The 26338-nt window shown below is 60.7% G+C and overlaps 2 protein-coding genes across 3 annotated transcripts; one reads left to right on the forward strand and one right to left on the reverse strand.

The window, feature by feature from the left end:
- The first annotated feature begins 4408 nt into the window (after positions 1 to 4408).
- EMILIN3 (elastin microfibril interfacer 3) lies at positions 4409 to 9412 on the forward strand. Its single transcript, XM_075528483.1, has 4 exons — positions 4409 to 4575; positions 5910 to 6032; positions 7161 to 7384; positions 7638 to 9412. Exons 1-4 carry the CDS (start codon positions 4409 to 4411, stop codon positions 9410 to 9412), a joined length of 2289 nt encoding a protein of 762 aa, XP_075384598.1.
- A 1504-nt stretch (positions 9413 to 10916) lies between these two features.
- Positions 10917 to 25638, reverse strand: LPIN3 (lipin 3). Of its 2 annotated transcripts, none has more exons than XM_075528742.1 (21): positions 25532 to 25638; positions 21858 to 21943; positions 21590 to 21789; positions 20486 to 20581; positions 19800 to 20065; positions 19527 to 19610; positions 19073 to 19193; positions 18309 to 18633; positions 17150 to 17249; positions 16886 to 17046; positions 16500 to 16593; positions 16325 to 16394; positions 14613 to 14705; positions 14491 to 14531; positions 13538 to 13676; positions 12624 to 12772; positions 12412 to 12498; positions 11851 to 12003; positions 11608 to 11722; positions 11421 to 11524; positions 10917 to 11278 (listed from the first exon to the last, which is right to left on the reverse strand). In XM_075528742.1, the coding sequence occupies exons 3-21, from the start codon at positions 21779 to 21781 to the stop codon at positions 11134 to 11136; spliced, it is 2535 nt and encodes an 844-aa protein (XP_075384857.1). In that variant the 5' UTR covers positions 21782 to 21789; positions 21858 to 21943; positions 25532 to 25638; the 3' UTR covers positions 10917 to 11133. The 2 variants fall into 2 exon arrangements, with proteins under 2 accessions (XP_075384857.1, XP_075384856.1); XM_075528741.1 differs by having other exon boundaries at positions 25514 to 25631.
- Positions 25639 to 26338: the final 700 nt, after the last annotated feature.

Genomic DNA, 26338 nt, shown 5'->3' on the forward strand with positions numbered 1-26338 from the left:
TCCTGGGGAGAAAGATGAGGCTTTCTAGTCCCGTCATCTCAAACCACAGGGGAGGTTCTCTTCTGCCCTGTAGGGTCACTATGAGTACTGACTCGCTGGCAATAAATGAGAAGTAATGATTCAGAATTGAAACCTTGTTTGATGGTGTAAGTGCCGCCAGATGCCCAGGGGTCCCAGCCTGGATGGAAAGAGATCTTCCTTGGGGTGTGGCCTGCATCATCACCTTTTCTTTCACAAGAGACAATAGAAGAGACCTGAGCAGAGAAGGCGGGCCTCACCACCACCTAGAGAGCAGAGCCCAGTGGGGAGGATGCCATGTGGGCCTGGGACCATGTGCTGAGAATCTCCTAGACCCAGGGGAAGACTAATGCGAAGACACAGGGGAATCTCTCAGGAAGACTCGGCTCCCAGATCCTGAAAGGAGCCCAGGACCTTCCTCTGGAGCCACCAGAGAAAGGAGCCCTGCCCCGAGAGCGGGCACTCTGAGTTCAGGGTCTAGCCTCCCAAACAATAAGAGACAAAATGTCTGTTCATCGAAGTGAAAAAGACTAAATGTCCGATGGGCCTTGAGCACACTGATGGCTAAGCTGTGGACTGTCTGAGGCCAGGCAGAATGCTGGCACGTGGACTTTCAAGGGTGACATGGTATGCCGGAAGCCTGACTGTACCGTCTCAGAAGAGAGGGATAGGGCAGGAGCGTGGGCAGGGAAAAAAGGCTGGGGGTGGGGGATGGGGGGTGTGGTCAGGAGGCACTCCTCAGGAGAAAGAGGAAGTCATCTACTCCTGTAAGTACCTCGTCTCAGAAATCCTAAGGGGTAGGTCAGCCCTCTCTTAAAGGGTTGCTATGTGTCGGAATCAACTTGCTGGCAGAGCTTGGTTTGGGAACACCGGCCGGTCCTGCCCCATCCTCACAGTTGTCTCTTTGAGCCCATTGTTGCAGCCACGGTGTCACGGCATCTCAGTGAGGGCCTTCCTCTTTTCTGCTGTCCCTCTACCAAATAGGATGTTCTTCTCCAAGTCCTTCCTGTGAGAGAGCGAAATTCCATACAATGCTCCTATGTGGTGGCTCCGTGGCCCTCAGTGGAAACAACAAACAAAGAGGAACCTGGGATTTGGAGAGGTGGGCGGAGTAGGGAAGGGATCTGCCAGGCTCACAGGATGCTGAGCCCCCAGAGCTGGGTGCTCACACTTCATGAATCTGCCTCTTTGCAGCTTCTGGGGGTTGCCTGATCCACTCTGTTCACCTTCTTTACCCCTGTGGGCAGCCTCCGGAGGAGGAGATAGGGGAGCACCAGTGTCCCCCAGAAGTCCTCACTGGGCCACCAGAGTGGACCAAAATCTCAGACTTCACCCTCCTCTTGCCCTGAGCTGGGTTCATCTGAGCAGCCAATACACAAGGCAAGCCCAGGGTAACTTGTGCTTGCTGACGAATGCGCAGTAAACAAACAATTGCTCCTATTTTCACCACCTCAAATATTCTGCTTCTAGAGCCGCTAGTCACCTGCCTCTCCCCTACCCCACAGCATTTCCCTACAAATTCGAAGCCTCCTTTCAAAGCTTCCGTCCCTGACAGGGACCCAGTGTCCAGTCAGCAAGGCAAGCGGGAGTGTCTTTGTGCTGACCCACTCATCTGTAAGGGACAGTTTCTCGTGAGTCTCGTCAGAAACCCATGGGACATCTGCCCCGGCTCTGCCCGAGGGAGGAGGTGCCAGGTCTGTGGCTTGGGCTGGTGGTAGCAGGGAGCATACATTTGTGTGTGGGTCTGGAGGTGACTCTTCTCGTTGGAGGAGGCTGCTGGGCCCACCCCGGTCCAGGTGTAGAAAGCGGAGGCTGAGTGCGGGAATGCTCCACTGTCTGCCTCCCCTGCCTCCGGCCTCCCTAGATTTCCTGTCTGGCAGATGCTAAGTGGCTTCATGGTCTGTGGGGGAATGGGAGGGGGGATGGGGGTGGAGGAGAGACCCCCAGCCTCTGGCTGGATCCAGCCGAAACCGTGAGCATCTCCCTCACCACCCCAGTCCTCCACCCCCACGCACTGGTGGGGGAGGCGGTGGGGAGCAACCTGGCTCTCCCCAAACCCTTCCAATGAAAAAGGGAGTTCTGCGTTTGATGTCAGCCACCTGGGGAAGGGGAAGTGGCATGGAGCTATCCCCTCACCCCTCGCTCTATGCACACGTCCAAGTTTAAGCAGGGCCTAGTCCCACCCCACCCCCATGAGCTGGCAGCTCCACATCTGGGACCCGGGAGGGAGAGGAGTGGGTGGGACATCTTGGAAGGGGATCACAGCTTCTGGGCTGGGGGAGCACTGCCCGCCAGCCCACACCCAGCCGGGGTCGGGAGCTTTGTTGTTAGCGAGTTGTGTTGGCTCCAGCCTCAGGATCTTCTTTGTGACAGAAGGAAACCCTGCCTGGGCCTGGGCCTGGGCCTGCCCCACTCGCCCCGTCTTTCATGTGTCTGCGCCCTCCCGCTGAGTGGCTGTTGGGTCTTTCTGTCCCATGGGAGGCTCTGCTCCTTTTCACTGGCTTCACCAAACACAATGGCTCTCCCGAAGCCGTGCCCCACATAAGCGTGCCAGGGGTGTCTCCCCCACAGGGGTGTCTCCCCCACAGGGGTGCCCCTGCTTCCCCAGAGTAGGGACAAGATAAGTAATGCTGCATAATTCTTCCTCAGCAAAAGGAGCCCAGGTGGCCTCGTGGTTAAGCCTCCGGCTGCTGGAGTTAGTCTGAGAAGCCCACAGGGGCAGTTCTACCCTGTCCTATTGGCTCTCTATGAGTAGGCAGGACTCGATGGCAGTGAGTTTGGTTCATTTTGGTTTTGTCCTGAGCACAGTGTTTTAGGACATCTTTATTACAGGTTGGAGAGAGGTGGGCTGCTGGGTGTAAAAGCATGTGCTTTGTATGTGTGTAGAAGTGAACACACTCACCCACCCCCACCACCTATTTGATTCAGGCCTGCAGAAGGAGAGGATGTTGCGGGAAGCGAAGAGGGGAAGCCTTGGCTAGTGCCTTTCTCTAGAACGTTCACAGCCCTCCAAGGCTTCTTATGAGATCCCCCCACCCCCCCTGCCTTGAAGCCCTAGGCTCCCCAGACTCTGCTCTCCAGTTCCAGCTGGGGTCAGGAATCCCCAGTGGCTGAGAGAAGCCAGGCATTGGGTGTGGGTGCCCTAGCTGCCCCACCCTAGGTGAGGCTCCGGAGAGTTGTCGAAGAGGACATTTGTCGGGGTTGGGGGGGGGGGGAGACCTGGTGAGCATCCCTGATACCGTCACTGGACCCGAAGGGTGTTGCCTCAGGTCTGTCTTCACAGTCTGTTTGGAATTAAACCTCTCTGGGCACATCTTGGCGGTGGTGGTGCACCTTTCCCTGCTGCCAACAACTGAGGTGCAGACAGAAGGCCCGTGGTCCCTGCCGCTCTGTTTGAAGGCAGGGTCAGGCTCAGGGGGCTCTTGGCTCTCCAGAGAGTGAGCCTGCTGGTGTCCCATGAGGACAAATGGGAAGGCAGCTCTCCAGCTTGCACGGAAAACGGGGAGCTCCCGGGTGAGAAAGACCTCTCTGGCTTTCTTTGACCAACCATGATGTGGAGCCAGGGTTGTGGGTTGTGTGTGGGGGGTGGGGGTGGGGGTGTGGGGGGGTGTCCCAGCTGCCAAGAACTTCTGTGGATGCGGAACATCCTGGTTGGCCGGGAGATGTCGAGAGGCCGACGGGAGGACCCTACTGGAGTGGCTAGCCTCGCCACCTGGCTGGGCTGCAGTGGTGGATGGGACCGGTTAGCAGCAGTGACAGGTGGGGGCAGCCCCAGCTAACATGGCCTTAGAAGAACGGGGCCTAAAGGGATCACCAGGGGGCTAGTCCACCGAGGCGGCGGCGACGGGGGAGGTTGGGTTGTTGGGACCTCAAACATTCAAACCCTCAGGGCCCAGAGCAGAGCCCGTGGGCGCTTCAGGGCAGTGTGACCACCCGGTGGGCGGGCCGCCGCGGGGGGGGGGGTTGGGTCTGTCGCTCCCCGCGGGCCCTCCGGGGCGATGGCTGTGGATGGGTGTGTTGACCGGCCTTCCAGCGCGCGGTGGCCGGCGCCCTTCTTAACCCCTTGCTAGCAGGCGGCCCTCGGGCGGGCGCCAGCTCGGAGCCGGGGCAGGGGGCTGGCGGCGGCGGAGGGGGCCGGCGGAGGAGAGCGGCGCGGCCCCAAGTCTATGCTAATCCGCGCAGAGCCCGCCTCCCGCCTCCCCTCGGCGGCCCCAGGCGCGAGGAGTCCGGCCACTCCGCAGGACGCAGCCGCCGCAAAGCGCCGGGCGGCAGGGCCAGCAGCTCCAGGGGGCGCGACCGGCGGCGGACCCCGAGCGGCGAGCGGCGGGCGGCACGGCGGGCGGACCCCGCGGGGGGCGCCGGCGCGGCCAGGTGGAGGGTCGGGGCCGCCATGGGCCCCCGGCGCTTGCCCGCCTGGCTGTGCGCCGTCGCGGCGCTGCTCTCGGGCGCGCAGGCCAAGGGCACCCCGCTCCTGGCGCGGCCCGCGCCGCCCGGGGCCTCCAGCTACAGCCTCTACACGGCGGGATGGCGCCCGCGGCTGCGCCCCGGGCCGCACAAGTAAGCGCGGGCCGGCGGGGCGGGAAACCGAGGGGTGGGGCGTGGGCGCCGCGCTCACCTGCCCTCGCCCGCGCGGGCACGGCCAGGCGCCCGGCGCCCCGGGCACGACACCGGGGCGAGCTCCGGCCCCGGGCGGACGCCCGCGCTCCGGGAAGCTGCGGGCTTGGGGAGGGAACAGCCGCCGAGGGGGCCTGGCGAGGCAGCGGGGATCCTGGCAGTGCCCGCGGAAACCTTTCCAGCGAAGTAACATTTTCCAGCTGCGCTGTGTGCAAACTCCGGGCGCAGCCGACCAGGTGGAGGGAGAGATGCAGCCCAGGGGCGCGGGGCTCCCCCCTCCGCCACTCGGCCGCGCCAGCTAGGAGATGGAGCCGCGGCGCCTGGTAGCCTGGTCCCAGCCATTCCCGGGAGCCCCACCGTGGCTGGACTGCAGAACCGGCTGGGGCTTGTGGGTCCCTGGTCGGTGCTGAGGCTCCGTATCAGAACAGCCTCCCCCCCTCCACCCCCCGACTGGTCTTTCTCTAGTAAGGCGGCGCCTGAGAACTCGCCCGGGACAGGGCTTGCCTTGGTCACTGTCCTGAGGACACTCGCTGAATTGAGGGCTGAGGAGAGGTGGTGTAGTGCTTGCTTACAAGTTGGGCTGCATGGTCAGCAGTTCGAAACCATCAGCAGCCCCATGGGAGGAAAGACCTGGCTTTCTACAGTCTAGAAAATCTATCAGCGGGTGCTGCTGTGAGTCAGCCTTGACTCAATTGCAGTGAGTTTGGTTTTTGTGGGCAAGAGAGGCAGGCGGAAGGCCCAGGTGTAGCTCAACAAACCAGAGGGGGCATTCTGGAGGAAGCCGTGCACTAGCTGTGAGAGACAGGAAACCAGGAGCGAGGGCAGTTGCTAGAAGTCTCAAGAAGGCTGTGCTCTCCCCGGAAGCATTCAGTGGAGTGACGAGAAACCTGCTGTGGATGGCCACTCAGTGGGGCTCAGTTTAGAGAGTTTGGAACCAGGGAAGGGGTTAGAGGAGGGTGAAGACAGGCACTGGAGGAGGAATCCAGGGTGGGCCTCAGACCACAGAATGGTGGGTGGGCAAACCAGGCTCCTGGTTCCTTGCAATGCTTAGCCTAGCGGCCAAACTGGTTAAGAGGCTAGGGTCTGAGAGATTGTTAGTGTGGCTTGGACCAGGCCATGGGCTTTGGTTCCTCGAAGCCAGGAGGAAGGACAGAAGAGATGGGGGACACCTGGTCCCTCGATGAGGCCCATGAGTGGGGGGTTGGGAGTGGGCAGGAGCCTCCGGGTGCCTGGCCAAGGCCAGGTAGTCCAAAGACACTGACTGTTGTCCCCTGCAGAGCCCTCTGCGCCTACGTGGTACACAGGAACGTGACCTGCATCCTGCAGGAGAGAGCAGAGAGCTACATAAAGGCTGAGTATCGGCAGTGTGGGTGGAGCCCCAAGTGCCCTGGGACAGTCACGTGAGTGCACCTCATGCCACCTCTCAGAACCCCTTGGCACATGCCCCAGCCTTGCCTTCTGCAGAGAGCAGCCTCCAACTCCACAAAGGGCCACAGGGTCTTGGGGCCAAAGATCCTGCCCCCACAGACCAGTGTGAACCAGAGCCCCAAGAAGCAGGGAACCACAGAGGACCCCCAAAGGTCTTGAGCACATTTGGGCAGGGAGCAGGGTCCCGAGCCAGCCTCAAAGGGACAGGTTTGAAGGAGAGACAGAGTGATGAGGAAGCAACAATGGATAGAGGGAGCCTTAGCTGATGCCCAAGGGAAGGCAGGGTCTTGGAGAAGCAGGTGGCGGAGGGGGGGGTCATGGAGGACTTGGCCCAGACAGGGACCTGTGGAGGATGGCAGAAATGTCATGCACAGGCTCCTGAGGACTCTACCTGGAGAGTCCACTGAAACCATCTGCTCCAGCACATCTGCGGGGAACTGTGCCTGGCTGCCCACAGAGGGAGGTGCCCCTGATGAACCTGGCCTCTGCTCTGGGCACCACCCCTCCCTGCCCAGCTTGTCAACCAGAGTGAAGGGAGCAGACCAGAGAGGTGTGGGGAGGAGGAGGAGCTGATACAGGCCAAGAATGGGCTCCTGAAGAGTGAGGGGTACCTGCCCCAGCTTTGAGGGAGTGCCTCCCTCCCATGCATTGGGTGGGCTTTGTCAGAATCGCCAGGTGCCACAGAAGCCAGAGTGGAATGTTTGATAGCAGCATGAGCTAAGGGGACTCACATGGGCTTGGGAGTGTTGGTGCTACATCCCTGCCACCTCCCTCCATTCATAGGGGGTGGGCTTCTTCTACCTGTATCCTCCCTCACTACGTCTCTGAGCCCCAGGAAGCCTGTCCTGACCCCGTCACTGAAAGTCTAGAAAAAGAAGGATCCCAGGGTGGCGTGGGGTGGAGAAGGATTTCACCACTGAAAGGGTCGGAAAGTGGCCCTGCATACCGACCCATGAGGGCAGGTCTCCTAGCCGGACGCAAGAACCTCAGGCCACTGCCAGGTTCTGGGCTTGCAAGACCAGGCAGGACTGGGGCTGGGGCAGAGCTAGGTTGCACCCACCTAGCTCCTGCCTCTTCCCTCCCACCCCTCCTGGGTTCAGGTACCGCACGGTGCTCAGACCCAAATACAAGGTTGGCTACAAGACAGTAACAGACCTCGCCTGGCGTTGCTGCCCTGGCCTCACTGGAGAAGGCTGCCCAGAGCACCTCACTGACCATGGGGCTGCCCCACCCCAAGCAGAGCCCTGGCCCCAGGTTCCCTCCGGGCAGCTGAGCCCAGGCCCCAAGTCTCCTCCGTACAGCAACGTGGCCCCCAGCCTCCCTGGTGAGTCTGCCTACAGAGACCATACCAAGGAGGTCAGATTCTTGGGGTCAGTGGGGGAGGAGGGGCAGGGGGCTGAGCAGCATGCACTGATCGGCGGGCGGGCGGGAAAGGGAGCCCTAGGACCCCCCTCCAAGGCAGAGGGTGTGTTCCCATGGGGAGGTTGGCTTAGAACAGAAAACCTTGACAGCCAAAGGACATGCCAAGCAAAGTGACATGCCCCCCTCCCCCGGCGTCCTCTCCTCCTCTTTTCCAGGAAGGAAAGGGCCAGGGCTGTTTGGTGAGCGGCTGGAGCGACTGGAAGGGGACATACAGCAGCTGGCACAAGCATACAGCACCCTCAGTGGCATGGTGGCCAGCCACGAGGACCCCAACAGGATGACAGGAGGCCCAAGAGCCCCTGCCACCCCTGTGGGCTTCGGGGTCCTCCCAGAGGGCTTTGGGGGCCCAGGAGGCCAAGCCAGAGGGCTGCCTCCACCTGCCCTGGATGAGATGCTGAGCAAGATGACCGAGGTGAGTGACAAGCTGAGGGCCAAGATGCAGCTGCTGGATGAGGTGCACGGGCTGGCCCTGGGCCACGAGGCGCACCTGCAGCGGCTGCGGGAGGCCCCACCATCGCCACTCACCTCGCTGGCCCTGCTGGAGGAGTACGTGGACCGCCGGCTGCAGCGCCTCTGGGGTAGCTTGCTGGACGGCTTCGAGCAGAAGCTGCGAGGTGTCCAGAGTGAGTGTGACTTGCGGGTGCAGGAGGTACGGCAGCAGTGGGAGGAGGGCCAGGCGGCCAGCCAGAGGATGCACCAGAGCCTGGATGGCCGGGAGCTGGCCCTGCGCCGGGAGCTCACCCAGCTGGGCACCCGGCTGCAGGGCCTGAGTGTGGCTGGCGGGGGCAGCTGCTGTGGACAGCTGGCCCTCATCAGCGCCCGCATGGACAGCCTCGAGCGGAACCTCCAGGTGGTCGCTGAGGCCCAAAGGGGTCTCGGCCCCACATCTGGGGGCGAGCTCAAGCGGCTCTCAGCTGCCATGCTGGATGGGCAGCTTGAAGGCCTGGAGACTCTAAACGGGTCGGAGAGTGGTGTGAGGGGCTGCTGCCCGGGGGTGGAGGATGGGGTGTGGGGTGTGGACGGGTTTGGAACCGAGTTGGAAGAGCGGGTGCAGAGCCTGGAGGAACGAATGGTGGCGCTGGCTGGGGAGCCGAGTCGGGACAGCGCCCTGCCGGGTCAGGCCACCCTGCCCCTGCCGCAGACAGAGCTGGCTGTGTTGGAACAGCGGCTCCTGTCGCTGGAGGCCTCGTGCGCCCCCAGCCCCACCTCGGCCGGCCTGGACAGTCTCGTGGAGGAGGTGAAGGCCTGGCGGAGCCATAGCGAGGCCCTCCTGCACCAGGTAGCCGGCCACTCGGCCCTGCTCCGGCAGCTCAATGGCTCTGTGGCCCAGGTCCAGGGCCAGCTGGCGGAAGCTACAGGCAGCTCCATCCAAGGTGAGATCACCTTGCTCAAGGTCAATCTGAACTCGGTGAGCAAGTCGCTCACGGGCCTCAGCGACTCTGTCAGCGAGTATTCCGAAGCCTTCTCAGCTGCCAACACGTCGCTGGACGCTCGGGAACGCAAAGTGGAGGCCGAGGTCCAGGCCATCCAGGGGCAAGTGAGCAGCCAGGGCTCGCGGCTGCGCGCCGGCCACAGGCAGGTCCTGAGCCTGCAGGGGGAGCTGGAGCGCCTCAAGGCTGGTGTGGCCAGTGTGGCCGGTGGGCTGAGCCGTTGCCAGGACACCGCCCAGGAGCTCCAGCACGCAGTGGGCCGTTTTGACCAGAGGGTGGCGCAAGTGGAGGGCGCATGCGGGCGGCTGGGCCTGCTGGCCACGGGCCTGGACCGCCTGTCTACTGAGCCGCTGAAACCCAGGGCAGGCCTGTGGGACCACGTGAAGCAGCTAAACCGCACCCTGGCCCAGCACGCGCAGGACATTGCCCGCCTCCAAGATGACCTGCTGGACTGCCAGGCCCAGCTGGCTGAGCAGGCACGGCCAGGACCAAGCAACTAGGTGGGTGGCCAGGACCCACCACCCAGAGTCCGTCAGCCTTGCACGGCCAACCCCAGCGTGGGGCTGTCACGTCAGAGGCCACAGGATGAATGGCCGTGGCCTAGCATCACCGGCTGACCCCAGCCCTGCAAACCCCCACTTGGCACTGCACAAACTGGACGGTGCAGACAAAAGGTAGGGGCGCCAACGCTGTGGCTGAGAACAAGAACAGGCTTGGGAGACCTCAACCCCACGGGTTGCAATTACGCGTCTACAGACACTGCTGAGCCCAGCTCTGCCGACACCGGCTCCTGAAGGTGGCTCTGGTGGCCCTCAGGCAGGAGCCCAGCCCCAGGCTGTTCCTCTGGGCCCCACTCTTGTTCTTCCTCCCTTCTCCCCTTAGCCTCATCCCCAACCATCCCCGACAGTCCAACGGGGCAGGGCTTGACCAGAAGGCGATCGTCCCAGGGCTGTCGGCACACATGGCAGCTTCAGAGCTGCCGACTCTGCACCAAGGCCCTCAGGAGGGAACAAACGTGGAGCTCACGGCCACCAAGGCGCTTCATTCCTCCAGTGCGCCCTCAGAGGAGGGGTAGGCAGCTGTGGACCCTCAAAGGGGAGGTGCGGGTCCAGGGGGATTTTCTGGAGGACCCTGCCTCCAATTTACCCAGTGAGGCGCCACCTTCCCCACCCCAGCTCAGTGTCTTTCTCCAGAGAGGGGTGCTCATGTCCGTCATGGCCTGAATGTGGTCAGACCCTGGAAAGGCAGCCATGGCTGCAGGGGAAGGGCTTCAGGCCCTGGTTCCCAGGGTGAGGGGGGGGCACCCATATGGCACGGCGTTCGGACACAGACACAGGGAGGGACAGCTTGTAAGCGTGCCCACTGGGTCCTGGCTGCTCAGGCTCTGCCCTCACTTTGGAGCCACCAGGAAGGGCAGGTTCTGAATTAAAGTTTGTAGCCCATCAGAAGGCACTGTGTTCACCAGTGACTGGGGTGGGGGAGCGGCACAGCAGTCCTGTTTCCCACAGTCTCTCCTATGGGAGGTCTCAGCAGATGGGCTAATGGACTGGGGAGGGCGGCCAAGCTTAGGACAGTCCTCAGGGAAGGTGCCCAGAACAGCTGGAGTGGCAGCTGGGGATGGGTGGTGGTCGTGGTGGTGGTGTGTGTGTGTGTGTGTGTGTGTGTGTGTGTTGTGGGACATAGTCTTATGGTTCTTACACTGTCTAGAAATTCCCTGTCCCTATGACTTGTCGGTGGCCCAGGCTGAGATTCCAGTCTGGGAGAGGCGGAGGCAGGGGGTGGGTTGGGCTGAGGTAAGATCCTGGACTCAGAGGGTATAATACCAGACCCTGGGGATGGAGTGGGTCATGGAATTCCCTCCCCAGGGCCACTCAGCCCCTCCCTTACAGGGTGGCAGGCAGGCCAGCCCTGACCTAGCTGAGCCCCCTCTTTTCCGCCTCGTCAAGAGCTAAGCCAAGGCCCCTGAATGACAGAGACAGAGACCACGGGCAAAGAGAATCCTGCCAGGACTGTCAGGGACATTTAATCGCTACAGGCCAGGGCCATGCTGAGGCTTGAAGCTTTCCCCCCACCTCCTGTCACTCAAGAGATAGGACACAGAGGGGCAGGGGTCTCCAGGCCTGCCATCTAGTCCGCAGACCCCCTTCTTCCCCCACTTCAGTGTGCTGGCCCATGGTCCTCCACTTCTGCCCCAGGATACCCAGTCAGTTCCGGGGCAGGCTCAGAGCACAGCGTCTATGTCCACAGCCGGCAAGGGTTTCCGCCAGTAGCAGACGTCACTGTATTCGGGCTTGGCCAGGTCTGTGCTGGGGCCCCGGGCCACAGGTGGGAAGAGGAGCTCGACCACCTCGCCCAGCCGCTCGTACCTATGGTCAGAACAGGCAGGCACTGAGTTCAGGTGCTTCCCAGGCCATGCCCTACCATGCCTGGGAGCCTGGGTGTGGGACAGGGCCCCAGGTGGGGGCAGGGGTGGGGCTGAAGGACATGATGGGCGGAGCTTGGCCTTACGTGGACTTGAGGCTTCTTGTGAACTCCTGGGTGAGCTCGCCCCGTGGATTGACCGTGAAGATCCGGGATTCAGGGAGGCCCACCTGCCTATAGGCGAAGACATCCTGTGGGGGACAAGGAAGGGCCAGGTGAGCCAGGGACAGCTGAGAGGTAGGAATCAGGGTGCTATGGGGAGGGGACACCTCACATTGGGCCGGTTCCCGAAGGCAGCATAGAAAGGCTGTCCCTGGGGCAGGAACAGCCGCTGGATGTCACTCAGGCAGGCGATCTTGAACACCTCCGGCTTCTTCTCAATGACCTCTCTGGTCAGCCAGCATCACGGGCAGGGCAGGAGGGAGTGGAAACCAGAGGGGAGGCTGGGTCAGGCAAGCACTGGCTCAGACCTGCCCTTCCCCTCCAAGGGGTCACAGGTGTGGGTTGGGGTGGTTACCTGTGGAGGGCTGAGAAGAGGCTGCTGGGAGATAGTAGAATGGGGCCCTTGGGGAGGCCATAGCCCCGTTCGCTCACCCACCGCAGGTAGCCCTTGGTGAGGTCAGCCATGCCAATGGCCCTTGCAGAGCAGTACAGGAACTTGTACCCATTTCTGTACAGGGGTGGAGGTGGCACAGAGCTGTCCAAAACCACCCTACCCCACTCTGATACCAGCCTTTCTCCCCATCCCAACTCTGGGACCCCAGCCTTTGCTGGGAGGGGGCTCAGGGAGTGCAGCTCGGCCAGGTCTGAGAGGTGACCTCAGAAGCTACCCCTTTAGGAGGCACAAAGACTGAGCCCTGAGGATCACAGGGACGTGGGCAAGTGTGGTGGGGGGGCGGGGAGGAGTCTCCCACAGCACTAGGCCAGCCTGGAGACCCTTACCCTGGAACACAACCCAAGGGAGGTGAGTCACTCAGAGAACTGAGGCCCAGTAAGTCAGTCAGCTCTCCAGGAACCTGGCTCTGGTTCCCCCACTGGGCCTACTGCCTGCCCACCCTCCCCAGGGCTGGGCACTCACAGGTGGATTTTGTGGTAGAGACTGGTGATGCCCGGGTGCGTCCAGTCTCGTCCCAGCTGGGGCAGGATGTGGCCCAGAGCATCGGACCTAAAACCAGAGAGGAGAGGTCCAGTGGAGGCCCTCCCCATCTCATGCTCTGCTGCTGGAGCCCTATCAGATGGATATAGGGAGACCAGGCCCCAGCCCCCTCCCCACAGCCAGCCGGGCCTCACTTGGTGATGGTGCCATCAATGTCCGAGATGACCACCTTGTCGTCCCATTTCCACAGGTATATGGTGGCCTTGCAGCGGCAGGTCCCCTGGTACTGGGTGGTCACACTGAAGACCACGTCATTGGCCCCTTTGTGCAGGTTCAGGCACCTCTGGGGACGAGGAAAGGGGAGTTGTGACCAGCTGTAATCAGGCATGGCTGACCTTCTCTGAGTGCCCTGTCCCTACTCTTTCCCAGGATGTCAGATTATGCCCAGTGGTAGCAGCGGTGCTGTTTGGTGAGTCGGAGTGGAGTTCAGGGGTTAGGTGGGCTGCAGGAGTCTGCACAGGCAGCCCCACTGGGCCTCTCGCACCTGCCTTAGCCCGGGCACCTACCTCACCAGGCCTCTGGGACCTGCCTCAGTACCGGGGCCTCACCTGATCCATGAACCATAGCAGAGATTTAGGGAAACCCTCAGCCACAGCCAGGTCACCAAGGCTTCAGGGCCCTGGCCGACCATGCTGGGTGGGAGCCCCAGACATGAGGCAGACGGCATCTTGCTCTGTCAGGCTCCCTAACCTTGTTGCCACTAGTCACAGAGCTCAGGGAAGACATAGCATGGAGGGCCAGGGCTGCCACTCTGAGCGCCCATCAGCAGCCTTGGGCAAAAGTGTGACTTCCAAGGGCAGAGGCCAGGGAAGTGGGCCAACAGAGTCCAGGGTGACATAAGAGGGGCAGCTGACAGACACGGGCTAGCTTGTGTAGGAGTGAGTTCCCCACCCTTGGAGGTATCCAAGCAGAGGTCTTCAGGGAGGGTGACAAGGGATGGATTCTGACTTGGTGGTTACCTGGCTCCCTGGAGCAGAGGGACTGTGGGATAGAATGGTCGCAGCCCCGCCACCACCACACCCAGGAACATACATGAGCACAGACTTACAATCTGGTCGGAGGAGAGGCGGAGGGCCTTCTTGTAGGTGGGTGTGTAGGCAGGAGGGGAGGGCGGCAGGGAGGGGGCCTCGAGGATCACGGGACTGTCTGGGCCGTCGTCCTCACTGCTCAGGACGTCTGCCTTCTCCCTGCAGGCAGCCCAGGCTCTCAGGCCCCTAGTTCGGGCCCCTCACACTCACGAGACAGCCACCCTGTGGCCCAAGAGGCCCTAAGCTTTGGTCTGTCTCCAGACAGCCCGGGCTCCCTCCCCCCATTGTGGCAGCCACCTGGACTGGCCCACAGTCTGCACCCAATGACAGCAGAGCTGGAGCCCAGCCTGAGAGGCTGTCTCCCCGCCCTCCACAGCAGGGGGAGACCAGGGCCGGCTTTGGAGACCCAGCCACAGAAAGCCCTTGTTAGGGTGCAAACCCACCCCCACCTGATTTAGCGTCAGTTGGCCTGTCCTTCAACAAGTGACGCCCTCTACCCTGGGCAACCTCAGACACATTCGGGGTCACTTCCAAGGTGCAAAGGAGTCCTGGTGCCACCGGGTTCAAGCAGAGGCCAGCGGGCTGAGCCCACCAGCTCTCTCCGTGGGAGCAAGGTGTAGCAGGCTGCTTCCATCAGGATTTCCAGCCTTGGAAACCCTGTGGAGCAGTTCTGCCTGTCCAGTAGCATCGTTAGGAGTCAAAAGCAACTCAACGGCAGCAGGTTTGGGCTCTGGGGTTCAGAGGGGAAAGTAGCAAGCATGGTCAGTGGGCACTTGCAGACATGGTGGGGGCAGGCCCGTTTGCTAGAGAGCTGCTATTCCTTAGTGGGGAGACTCTGATGCGACTCCAGGTCTCAGTGCTCCTGTTTGTGAAAACTGTCTCAGAGGAAGTGGGGGTCCCCTGTACAAGTGCCGGGAGAGCCTCTTCAGGCCCCAGGCTGGCTGCAGAGCCCCAACCAGGGGGTCCAACTCACCTCCGCTGCTCCCTGGCGGCGGTCTCCCTCTGGGCGCTGCGCTGTGGGAAGAAAGCCTGTCTCTGAACCCGCTCCTTGTCCTGCCACGCCCCACCCTTGCACACCCCATCATGACCCCTTACCTCTTCAAGAGGGAGGTCCCTGCGCCTCCAGGAAAACCACCACCGTCCCCTCTTTCGGGGCATCTTCTCCTTCTCCAGCCTGTCCACAGTACTCTGCAGCAGAGGGACCCCACCACCCTTACACTGGGAGCCTGGAGGCACTGTATACCCTGGGCCTAGGGAAACCCTGGAGCCAGGCGCTATCCACATCTGAAGGCTGAGGCAGCAGATGGCTCCATCTGGGGATAAGGCAGGGGCTGGAGTAGCTATGACCAGGAGGCCAAGAGTTCCAGCTCGGGCATGACCTGGACTCCAGATCTTGTGGGTCAGCAACCTGATCAGGTCCAGGTCTGCTACTCCCTGCCTGATGGCGGCAGGAAGGTCAGGCTAAGATCATACTCTGCAGCCTTCTGAGGCCCATGCTTCTCCCCACAGACAGCCTCCCTGGCTCTCTGACACCTGGGGCAACGTGACCTTGTGCTATGTAGACTGGTGCAAGGTAACCTCAGGGAGCGCCCAGGCCAAGATCCATCCTACAGATGCAGAAGGGGGGCCCAAGGGAGGAAGGTGCAGGCTCAGGGTGGGTGGACTGGGCACTCAGCTGAGCGGGGGATGGGCTTGAGGGGTCTCTCCTAGAGTCTGGATCGGTCTGGGTAAGGTGAGCAGGGAAGCGACCCCTTCCTTCCCACAGCCAGCCAGGGGTAGAGCAGGCGCCAGTGACTGAAAGCTGGTTGGCGGACCCTGGGCATGCTCGAATGATCTGGGGACAGTGGCTCAGACCAGAGTGGGGCTTTGAATAGCGACTAGATGGGCAGGGCTAACCTGGCAGGCACTGTTCTCCAAGACAAAGGGAGGTGGCTAGGGGAGCAGGGTGAAGGCTGTGGGTGTGGCGGGCTTGGGGAGGCCTGAAAAGGCTGTGCTCCTCGCCCCTGGGCATCCGCAGGTGTTGTTCACTAACCCTGGTTACAGATGTTGCGGATGCTCACCCTCTGATCCCAACACAGTGGGCATGTGCTCAGCAAACCCCCCTGGTGGCTCTCAAAGCACCCAGACTGCTCCTTCCCTGCACACATCAGAGTCACATATGCATCTCCCTGTGAGGGTGGGGGGGAGCCCTGGTGGCATAGGGGTTACATGTCAGGCTAGGATCCGCAAGGTTGGCAGTTTGAAACCACCAGCTGCTCCAATAGAGAAAGATAAGGCTTTCTACTTCCATAAACAGGATTCCAGAAACTCACAGGGGCAGTTCTACCCTCCCTTATAGGGTCACTGCGCGTTGGCATCAATTCATTGGCAGTGAGTCATGAGGGTGGGGACCAGTTCAAGACTACCCCCACCCCCACTGCGGGCCTGGCACATAGGATACACAGTCAACAAGCACCAAATGTCAAAAAAAATGGAGCTTTCTGAGGACGAGATAAAAAACAGCACCCTAATGCAGGACCCTCTGGTGGGAGGCATGCCTGCCCCTCTTTGGCATCTGTGGGCTGGTGATACCCCTCTTGTTTGTCCTGAGCCCTTCTGATGTACAGACCCAACCAGGAAACCCAGGATGCCAGGCTGAGTCGGGCTCTGTCCCTACAGGATAAGGGCAAGGCTGGGGGTGGGGAGGTGGGCACTGTCTCCTTCCTCAGGGGCTATCTCTGCTCACCCTCCACTTCTTTGCCAAGGGCCCCCTACCCGGAGGCTATGGCCATAATCCCCGGCAGGCCCAGTTGGTGACCCAGCGCTACCTGAGGCAGGTTCTTCTGGAAGGCTTGGAGGGAGAGGATCATGGGGGCAGCCACAGCCCAGTTATAATGCCTGGAGGGAGTGAACGGGGCTGTAGGGACACAGGGCTCAGGCAGCTGCAAGGTCCCAGATTTGGGGTGACTGACAGGCAGCCAGGAGCCCAGCCCCGGGACTCACTTCTTGTTGATTTCCACCACGAGGTTGGGGTCCTCCAGGAGGCTGGGGTTCTTACAGAGGTCCTGATAGGAGACGGCATGCTGGATGAACTTCTCTGGACACAGAGCTGGGGTGAGGCTGAGGCCGGCAGTCTTGGGGGCCTCTCCTGACCATGTGGCGTTTGCACCCATTGTCCCCGCCATGGGCCCCTGCTCTTGCTGGATTTGCACCATCCCTGCTCAGGGCTTTGTGGTGGCTTGGGAATGTCCAGTCTGGCTGAGGACAAGCTCCAGGGAGCCCAGATGGGTTCGGAGGCCCAGCCCAGTTCAGCCTCACCCCTCTGCAGTCACCATACTCTGGGGTCTTAGCTGATCCCCTCTCAGTCTCCCTGCTTTAGTCACACTTACCTGGGGAGATGCTCCGGCCGTCAGCCAATCCCCCACAGAGGGACAACGCGATTGTGTCCACCACGTCGGGAATGGGTTCTGGCTCCGGCTCAGAGGTGGGGGCTCCCAGGAGCTTCTGGTTGCTGGGCTCACTCCACCTCCTGGCCCCCAGCCCACAGTCACTGGGGACAAAGGAACCAATGGGAACATAAATACAAGGAGGCTGGGAACAGGGGCCCATGTGTCCTGAACTCAAGACAGCCCAGCTTCCCGGAGCCCTGGCACCTTTGCGGGAAATAAAGGGCCACGTTCTCAGAATCCAGGGAGGGCAAGTCATCCAGGTAGATATCACTGGGGCCCAGGTGCTGGCTTCTCTTCAGGGAGCCTGTGGGCAGAGGAGGGGACAATGCGTGCTCAGCAGTGTGAGCAACTGGGATGTCCCCTTCACCTTGAGGGTCCTAGCACGGCCCTGTCCCATTAGAACGTTCTGGGTTGACAGGTAAGTTCCTTATCTGTGCTGTTCAATGTGGTGGCCACTAGCACGCATGCTACTGGGCATCTGACTGTGACTCGTGAGAGCTGGGGACCCTGAAGTTTTCGTTTTGATTTTAATGACATTTTCAGTAGCCTTATGTGCCCAGTGCCACCTGGTTCTGGCAGTGCCAGCTGAGTGCTATTCACGCCACATGTCATGTGCTGTGGGGTTGGGCCTCTGCTCAGCTCACCAGCTTCCTCCCTGCCCTTTCCTCGGCCTCATTCAAAACTTGTTGGCTCCCTTGGTTCCTAGACCAGGATACCTCCTACCCACCGCCCCATGGGTCTGGACACACACAATTCCCTTGGCCTAGGATTCTCCTCCTCTCTTGGTTGGTTGGTGGGAATGTGGGAGCATGTGGCAAAGATGCTGGAGGCAAATCCTCACCTCCTCCACTCCCCCTCCCGCATCTCCGATACCAGCAGGGTCACGCACGGTGGCGGGATGTCAGTTGGCCTTCCAGACTAGGAAGAACGGCCGGGGAAGCTATTTCTAAAGGTTGGCCCATGAAAACACAGCGAGGAGCACAACAACCGAGAGAGGGCCAGAAGAGGAAAGGCACGCCTAGAGCGGGCCAGCAGACGTGGAGATGGTACAGGATGGGGCACGTCCTGTGGAACGTGACTCACCGTGCATCAGCACTTCCCTGATGTCCACTAACAATACCCTCTCCCAAACAGACCTGTATCTTTGGAGAACCAAACACCACCTGTCCAAGGAGGTCTTCCCTGGCCACATAATGTAAATTCCCGCCCCCACCAAACCCCCCGCAGTCTCAGCACATCGCCCATGCCATGATCTGCCTTGTTTGCTGGTGCCATCTGCCCCATGGTGGGTGATGCCCAGCACAGTGCCTGGCTGACAAGTAGGGCTTGAAGTCCTAGAGTCACTCAGGGGCCCATCACTCACCTTCCCTCCTGCTGGCACCCACTGGCAGTCTCTGGGGAGCAGGGCCCTCCAGAGCCGCCCAGCTCCATGATTTTGTGGCAGGACGGAGGCGTATGTCCCCAGAGCACTGAATCTTGGAGGCCTCGCTCTGGGGGGTGGGGAGTAGGGTCCCTGCCAGAGCAGGAGCCTCCACATCAGGTGGCAGCAGGTCAGCGTCAGCCTTGGTTTGTAAGAACGGGGTTCCTGAGGAGTCCGTGCCCACCACAGAGGCAGAGGGGGTGCTGGGCCCGCCCCGAGGAGGAGAGAGGGTCTGGGTGTTGTCTTCAGACTGCTCTGCTTTGGCCACCTTGAATCAAAGCAAGGGGGAGGCTGTGGGCCAGGGCAGGGCCTGCCTCCTGAGGCAGTGGCTTCTCGGTCACCCCAATCCTAGCCTGCCTATGTTACTTATTCTGCCATCGAATCAGCTGTGACTCATGCAGACCCTATAGGACACAGACTTATTTGGCTTACCACCCCCCTCTTCAGAAAAAAAAATTACCCAAAGCCTCCTTTGTAGCTAATAGTCCAGGATAAAGTGGTGGTGTTTGATTTTGCAGCTCCCTCCTGGGGGCAGTATCACCCGCTTTGGGAAGCAGTGCTGTAGGATAGAGTAGCAGTGCCCCTTTGGGGTTCCAAGGCAGAACACCTTGACAGGAGCAGACAGCCTCACCCTTCCCCCGCACACGGGCCACAGAGCCCTTGGCAGGGAGATGGGGAGAGGATGGGGTTCAAGGTCAGGAACTCACCTTAGGTAGCCGCCCCCAGGACCACTGCATGTGGGACTCCGCTCTCAGAGGGCTGGGCTCTGAGGCCCGCAGCTCCAGCTCTGAGTCACTCTTGGGAGAGGGCAGCCCATCTGATGTGAAGCTGCAGGAAACAAAAGCTCAGCGCTTCCCAAGGCAGCCTGCTGCCCCCTCCCATGGCCCCACCTTAGCCTGAGGAATTAAGATACACAACTCCTACGATTTGGATCAGCAAAATACACAAAGCATGTGTAAAGACATATAGAGTGTACATATATAAAGAGCACCCACAAATCAACAAGCAAGGGAACCAGTACAGAAATGACAGGCCAAGGACTTGAACAAACATTATAGAGAAGAGAGGAAAACGCAGGTGAGCAGTCCGTGCGCTCATGCCATTGGCTATCAGAACATGCACATTGCAACCACTGTGAGACCATGGTTTGGAGATGCTCACCTGGTCTGGGGGGTCCACTCCCCATCAGAGTAGGGGTAGATGTCTTTGAGCCAGGGTGAGGACTCCCCTTCTGCCTGGGCACCGCTGAGGGGCAACAGGGAAGTGGTCAGACAGGACAGGGCCCTTGGGGCAGGGCACTGGGGCCTCTGAGTCAGGAGCCTGGTGGTGAGGTCCGGGACTTGCCCAAGTTCGCACAGCATGCACAGGGGAACTTGTCTGAACCCCAGGGGTTGCTGCCTCTACCCCCTTGACCCCAAGATGGCTCTTACACACCCAGGGGGCTCCAGCTTTGGTTTTTCCAGCAGGGACAGCCCGCTCTCTGTGCCTGCTTCCAGCTCCTCTGAACTGGAGTCCGTCGCTGCGCCCTCTTTCCACTTGGGCTTCCTCCTGCGGCGTCGCTTCTTCCGCCCCAAGGAAGCTCCCCCGGCCACAACAGAGGCCTCCGGCTCACTGGCTGTGCCCCACTGGGAGTCTGAGGGGAAGCCGGACAGGCCCCCCCAGGGGATGGGTGAGGTGCATAGCCGGGGAGGCACAAGTTCCTGTGGAGCAGACCAGAGGCAGAGCTAGGGGTCACCCTTGTCACGCTGAGCCCTACCTGAGCTCCAAATAGTGTAAACATCCATTGACTTTTGTTTCTCTTCCCCAGACTCCTGGCTCTGGCTCCACCCCCAGGATAAGCCACACCTTATGCTCTCTGGCACCCCAGCACCCAGGCCAGGCTGCAGAGCCACCTTCTAAGCTGCCTGGGAGCGCTTCCTTTCCACCTTCTGGTACCTGGCTAGAGAAGCTCTCCCAGCTGCCCTGGAAACAAGAGCCCATCTCCCACTCTGGGCTCTGACAGCATTAGTTTGCACCAGCTTCCTGTCAGGGGAGTGTTCCTGAGGAGGGCAGGGAGGAAGCCCAAGGCCCTGCCCAGAGGGGTCCGCAGTCCTGGGGTGGGCAAGGCGGGCAGCACTCACCTCATCACTCTCCAGCTCCTGGACGAAGAAGGCCTCCCCGCTGTCCCCCAGCTTCATGTGCAGGTCCACTGGCTCCCCATTGATCTCGATGTCCACCTGCATGGCGGCATGGCGGGGCGGGCCTCACTGCCCTGCTCTAGCCCATTGGCCTGGCTGGCACCTTGCCCATGGTACTCTGTGCCCAGACCTCTGTGTGCCCTCCAGAAGGCATGTGCACTCCCTTTCTCCTTCCTCAGGGAGGCCATCCCCCAGGGCCCACCCTGGCCCTCGGCATACTTCTCATTCCAATGGTCCCATGTTCCTGTGTCCCCCCCCCCCCCCCGCCACCCAAGAACAAGGATGGATTCTATCTTGTCACTGCCATACCCTAGTCCCCAGGGCAGTGTCCACCCATTAGATGACCGCTGAAAAAGGGGTAAGCGTCACCACTTAAATACACACACACACACACACACACACACATTTTTATAGTTACGTCTCATTATGTCTTCACAAAACCCCATAAACTAGCTCCCATTATTATCCTTCCTTGAGGAAACTCAGGCTTGGAAGGGTTAGGTCACTTGCAGGGCAGTGGCCCTGAGAGGCTTCAGAGCCCACGAAGTCTGTGTCCACACCCTGGTTCTGGGCCACAAGCTGTCCTATCTCCCAGCAGGTTACTCTTTCCTGTGAGGATTCTGGGATTTTCACAGCAAACCAACGGGGTGGCGACTTGGGACCAAACGTTTTATCCATGTGCAGGGTCTCAAAGTGAACAGAGGTCCGGACCACACCGCCCCTCCTCCAGTGGTCTATGGGGGTGTTACAGGAGTGTTTGCACACAGAGTGTCCCCACACACCTACCCTGGGCAGGGCCATCAGCTCCCAGGAATCCTCCCAGACCACCCCTAAACCAGGCGGATAAACTCATGTCATCACACCGGTGAGGTGACTCACCAAGAGCACCGAGGTACGTTCTTGGTAAGTAGGAGCCAGGTCTGATGGGCTCTAGTGTCACGGCCTAGCCCGTGGTGCCGCCTGCCCGCAGAGGACAATGGGAGCCACTCCAACCCTTGGAAGCCCCCTCTGGGAGGCCCCCCACCTCCCCAGCCGGCCAGCACTCACCACCTTCTCGCGAGAGCGCAGGACACCCAGCTTGCCGAAGCGCACGTGGAAGGGGGAGCAGCGGAAGGAGCCGTCTTGTTGCTCCACCACCAGCACGTCGATGCCGCCGCTCAGCGTGGCCGGGTTCAGACCCCGGTACAGCTCCTTCACCGTCCCGAACACCGTCCCCGCCAGCTGCCCCACGTAGTTCATGGCCGCGGCTGGAGAGGGAGCCTATGCTGTGGACCGCCCTCCCACAGCCTGGCCCCACAGGGCCCCCGGGGCTTACCTTGTATGGCGTCACGGAGGCTAGCAGGTCCTCCGCGCGGGGCCTGTGGACAACCGCCTCCCGTCGCCCAGTGCCACTCTGCACATCTGTAGAGTGAGGCCGCGCGTCAGGCACTGCTCAGGAACGCTGGGCCCCTAGTGCCATGACTCAGGACAGTGACCGCAGCGCCCCATGGGCACGGCCCTGCCCCCTTCACAATACCCTTGCGCAGCTGGCTGGGCAGGTTTCATGACTCCTGTTGCCAGAGCAGCCCGCTGGGGCACAGAGCGGCAGAGTGACTGGCTCAGGATCTCACCACCTGGCAGGTTCGAATCCAGGTCGGTGTGGCTGCAGAATCCTGGGTGTGAGCAGACCCAGCCCAGCGGGTCCTGATGGCTTAGCTCGCCCCAGAGGATGGGGGTGGGGATAGGGGCGTGTGGGTGATGGTCGGGGGAATGTCTCTGCTCTTCCACCTGAGAAATGAGTCTTCCAGTCTGATGTGTTGGGCAGAGGCTTGGCAGGCCACCCTGACTGCTTTGTAGGTGATCATGAGGGAAGGCACACCCCAGGTACCTCAGATTCTGCTCAGCCCCATTCCCAAAGCCAGGCAAGAAGACCCTTCATGGGTCACAGCCTGACCCCAGGGTCCCTAGGCCAGAGGTCCTAGCCTCAGCCCTGACCCTACTCCTCAGATGGAGGTTGGCTCAACTGGCCACTCCTCTGGTCACATCCAGGCCACGGCCTGCCTCTCCTCCCTGTAAGACCAGTCTCTCCACAGCAGGGAGGGTGGTATGAGCCCAAAGCCACCAGGAAGAAGCCAGGGCCACCATCATGGGAGCCACCTCCAAGCTGGCATGGTGCCTGCCCTGTTCGCATCAGCTTATCACCCCAGTGTGCTGGCCAGGCCCGTGATCCATCACCCCGTGCAGAGGGCATGTCCCTCACTGATCCTGCCTCAGCAGCCCCAGAGGACTGCCCACCATGCAAGACCACCTCTCAAAGAGATTAAGCAAGGGATCCACGTCTTAAGCTCATAGCGCCAGAGGTGACGGAGGCTGGAAAGGCTGGGGTGATTCCAACGCACGTCTCTGGGTTCCTTCCACTCCACGGTCTCTGTCTCTCAGTCTCTGTTTCTCTGACAACCGTGCACACACATGTCTGCAGAGGGCCACAGTCCACCTCTGTCCCACTCATAGTGCAGTCTGTGCGCCTGCAGCTGCTGTATCACCTGGGAGCTGTTTAGAAACGTGGACTCTCAGGCTCAACTCAGCCCAAATCAGCCACGGCTTCAGCACCTGTCTTTAACAAGCCCCCCAGATGATTCTTGTGCCTTTCAGGGTTCCGGAAGCCTGCCATCTATGGATGGAGATGAGGGTCTGAGACCATGGACTACTGAGGTGGGGCTTCAGCTAAGGGCTGCAGTCTACCTGCCCCAGACTTGGGTTGGGGCTGTGGATTCTTCTGGCCTATGGCAGAGCCACACAATCGAAGGCACAGTTATGATGGCTAATGTCAGAGGACTGCTAAAACATCACTCAAATCCAATCATTATTTTACCCGCAAAAAGAAAAACAAAAAACTCAATGCCCTCAGGTCAATTCCAGCTCACAGCCACCCCGCAGGGCAGATGGAGTAGAACTATCCCATCGGGTTTCCGATGCCATTATCTTTCCGGAAGTAAGCTGCCACACCGGCCTCACCTTGAGCGGCTGGTGGGTTCGAACCACTGACCTTTCTGTTAGCAGCCAAGTGCTTTACCACTACACCTTACTATGTGCTAGGTGAAACTTCCTATTTTGGTTTCTCCCAACCCAACACCAAAAGCTAAGAACACACACAGGTCTAGGTGTACTGAGAGGGACAAGGACAGACACTTGGTCTGTGATAGTCTTGAGGCCTGTGAGAGTCCGGAAGCCGAGTGGACTCTGGAAGCTCCCAGGAATAAAGATGCAATCATGGCAAGGCCAGGCCAGGATCGGGGCGAAGGTTTGCCCAGCTGGAGGCCCCACTGAGCGTCTGCCCTGCCCTGCTGAGGACAGAAGACCTGGGGGCAGGAGGAGCAGGGCAGGCTCAGCTCCATCTGTCTGGAATTCTTTGTTGTGGGGGCTGTCGAGTCGACTCCAACTCACAAAGGACCTGATCACAGAGACAGCTAGCTCCCTTGGTGGGGTCAAATTGCCCACCATTAGCTGCCACCATTAGCTACCCACTGTGCCACCAAGGCTCCGCACTGGTCTAGGAGGAAGATTCAGTGCAGAGATGGTTCCTGGGGAACCATGGTCCCCCATGAAACATCCCTCCAGACTCCACAGGGCTCCTTTCCTCTCCCCACCCCCTTAACCCCACATCTGCTTAGTATCTTGTGCCCTCCCACCTTCTATAGCTGCACCTGTCCTTGTCCTGGCCCCAGCCCTGCCCCCTTCATCTCCACCAGACAGAGGGGGAGCTACATCACCCTTCACACCAATCCAAAATCAAATGCCTTCTCTTTACCCAAATGTCCTGTTAGGAACTCTGGCCAGCTAGCTGCTTCCCAGGGCCCTGAATTGCCTTCCCCAGTTTTCTGTTCGCTCACCTGAGCCCCTCTTTCCATGCACCTGCTGTGTTAGATTATGAGTATTCCCAGATCGTGAGTGACAGCAAGACATGGTGGGTCGGGGGGCACCAAACTGTCTGGGTTCTAATCTCCACTACTTACAGAATTGCTGTGAGATCCAGGCCAAGTCACCTCACCTCTCTGGGCCTCAGTGTCAGATGCTAAACTCCAGATACTCATAGACCCGCCCTGGGAGGGTGGGGGTGAGGAGGGAATAAGGTACCCTGGGGAAAACACTGACAAGCAGTACATGCCTAGTCTGTCGCTTGTCATCATCTTTGTCATCAAACTGGTCTCTGTGACCCTCTGTCACCCAGTTGGGACACGAGGGCACCATTGGTGGTACTCTGTCGCTGGGAGTTTGTACTTCTTAAATTGGCGGCACTCAAGGCCCTGGAGATGGTGGCCCCAACTGTCTACACAAAGTGAGCAGCGCGGCTCCAGGCAGGGGTCAGGAGTGCCTGGTGCAAGCCTCTGCCCCCTCCCCCACTCTAGCAGCACACACACACACACACACACACACCCCAAGCCTCTGCCCCCCCACTCTAGCAACACACACACACACACACCACCACCACCACCCCCTGCCTCACCCTGGCGGGCTTGCGCTGCACCACAGGGGCGCTGGAGCCTGCGCCCCGGGTTGTGCTCTCAGCTCTTAAGTGGCCCCGGGTTTGGGGGAAGAGGACCAGAGGGGACAGGAGGATAAGCGCTCCTAGAGCCTGGAAGGGAGACAGCGTGGCCCTAGAGGCGACCGCGGGCACCGCACCCGACTCACAAGCAGTCTGGCGAAGGGTTAGCCCCAGTTTTGTAACTGAGCCCTCCCTAAGGCCACACAGCCGGGGGCGAGGCCGGGTCTGTCTCTGCGTCCGAAGTTTTCGCATCTCTCTCCAGATCCCATTGCTCTACGTACGGGTGGGGTCCGAGAGACCTCCCGCCGCAGGACTTCAGTCCCCTCTACCCTTAACGTCCTATCTGATGGCAGAGGTGGAGTGAGGCCGCGAACAGGAAGCACCGAGGGTCGGGTGGCAGGACATGGGCAGAGCAGGCCCACTTCTCCCCTGGCCCGGTTGGGCCCTACCTGAACCGCCGTCTCTACCTTAGCGCACAGGCCCAGCGATAAGAGTCTTCCAGGGCTGCACACCGACCAGCGCTTCCGTCTCCAGTCGGCGCCGGGCCCGCCCCCTCCAGGAGCCAGGTGCGGCTTCCCCCCGCCCCGTCCGTCCCGGCTCCACCCCCGGGGAAACCCCGCCCCGCCCAGCGCTCTCGCAAGAGGACGCCATTTCTCTGAGAGGCTGGGCGGGGCCAGAGTCAGGCCGCGCCCCCTCGGCCTCAACTCCAGCCCCGCCCTGCGGCCTTCCAGTAGCTTGTTAGAGGTCCCCTCCCACCTGGCACCTGGCCCCGGGCCCGGGAGGCGAAAGCTGGAAAGCCGGGACTTTGGAGCTGGGCTGACCTGGGCCCTCCTGCTGGGCTTCCCGCTCACTGTGGGACCTCAGGTAAGTTCTGCACCCGCTCTGCACCCGTGGGCTGCTTGTCCTGGGAGAGTCAATGGTAGCCACCCTGCAGGGCTTGTCGAGACTACGTGAAATGCCTGGCGCTCAAATGCCCCCTCCCGCCCCCCCCACCCCCGAGTCCTCCGGATCAGACGGAGGCCTGCGTGTCAGACACCCAACCCACAATTGTAACTTTATACGAGTATTTATTTGGATAAGCAGCCCGGCTGGCGTGTGAGCTAAGCACCGAACGGCTCACCTCGAGGTCAGCAGTTCGAATACACCATGCCCACCACGACGGGAGCACGATGAGGCTGCCTGCTCCCATAAGAGGTTGAGAGTCTCAGAAACCAGGTAGCTATGAGTCGGAAGCCACGGAGTGGCAGAGTTTGGTTTTAACCTTTTGATTAATG

This window comes from Tenrec ecaudatus, chromosome 12, assembly GCF_050624435.1.
Source record: "Tenrec ecaudatus isolate mTenEca1 chromosome 12, mTenEca1.hap1, whole genome shotgun sequence".
Classification (NCBI taxonomy): Eukaryota; Metazoa; Chordata; class Mammalia; order Afrosoricida; family Tenrecidae; genus Tenrec; species Tenrec ecaudatus.

Coding starts and splice junctions, on each gene's coding strand:
- EMILIN3 (XM_075528483.1), top strand. CDS start 4,409: ATGGGCCCCCGGCGCTTGCCCGCCTGGCTGTGCGCCGTCGCGGCGCTG. Junction 4,576..5,909: donor CTGCGCCCCGGGCCGCACAA/GTAAGCGCGGGC, acceptor TGTCCCCTGCAG/AGCCCTCTGCGCCTACGTGG. Junction 7,385..7,637: donor CGTGGCCCCCAGCCTCCCTG/GTGAGTCTGCCT, acceptor CCTCTTTTCCAG/GAAGGAAAGGGCCAGGGCTG.
- LPIN3 (XM_075528742.1), bottom strand. CDS start 21,781: ATGAACTACGTGGGGCAGCTGGCGGGGACGGTGTTCGGGACGGTGAAG. Junction 19,611..19,799: donor CCAAAGCTGGAGCCCCCTGG/GTGTGTAAGAGC, acceptor GTTGCCCCTCAG/CGGTGCCCAGGCAGAAGGGG. Junction 17,047..17,149: donor GCCCTTTATTTCCCGCAAAG/GTGCCAGGGCTC, acceptor CTTTGTCCCCAG/TGACTGTGGGCTGGGGGCCA.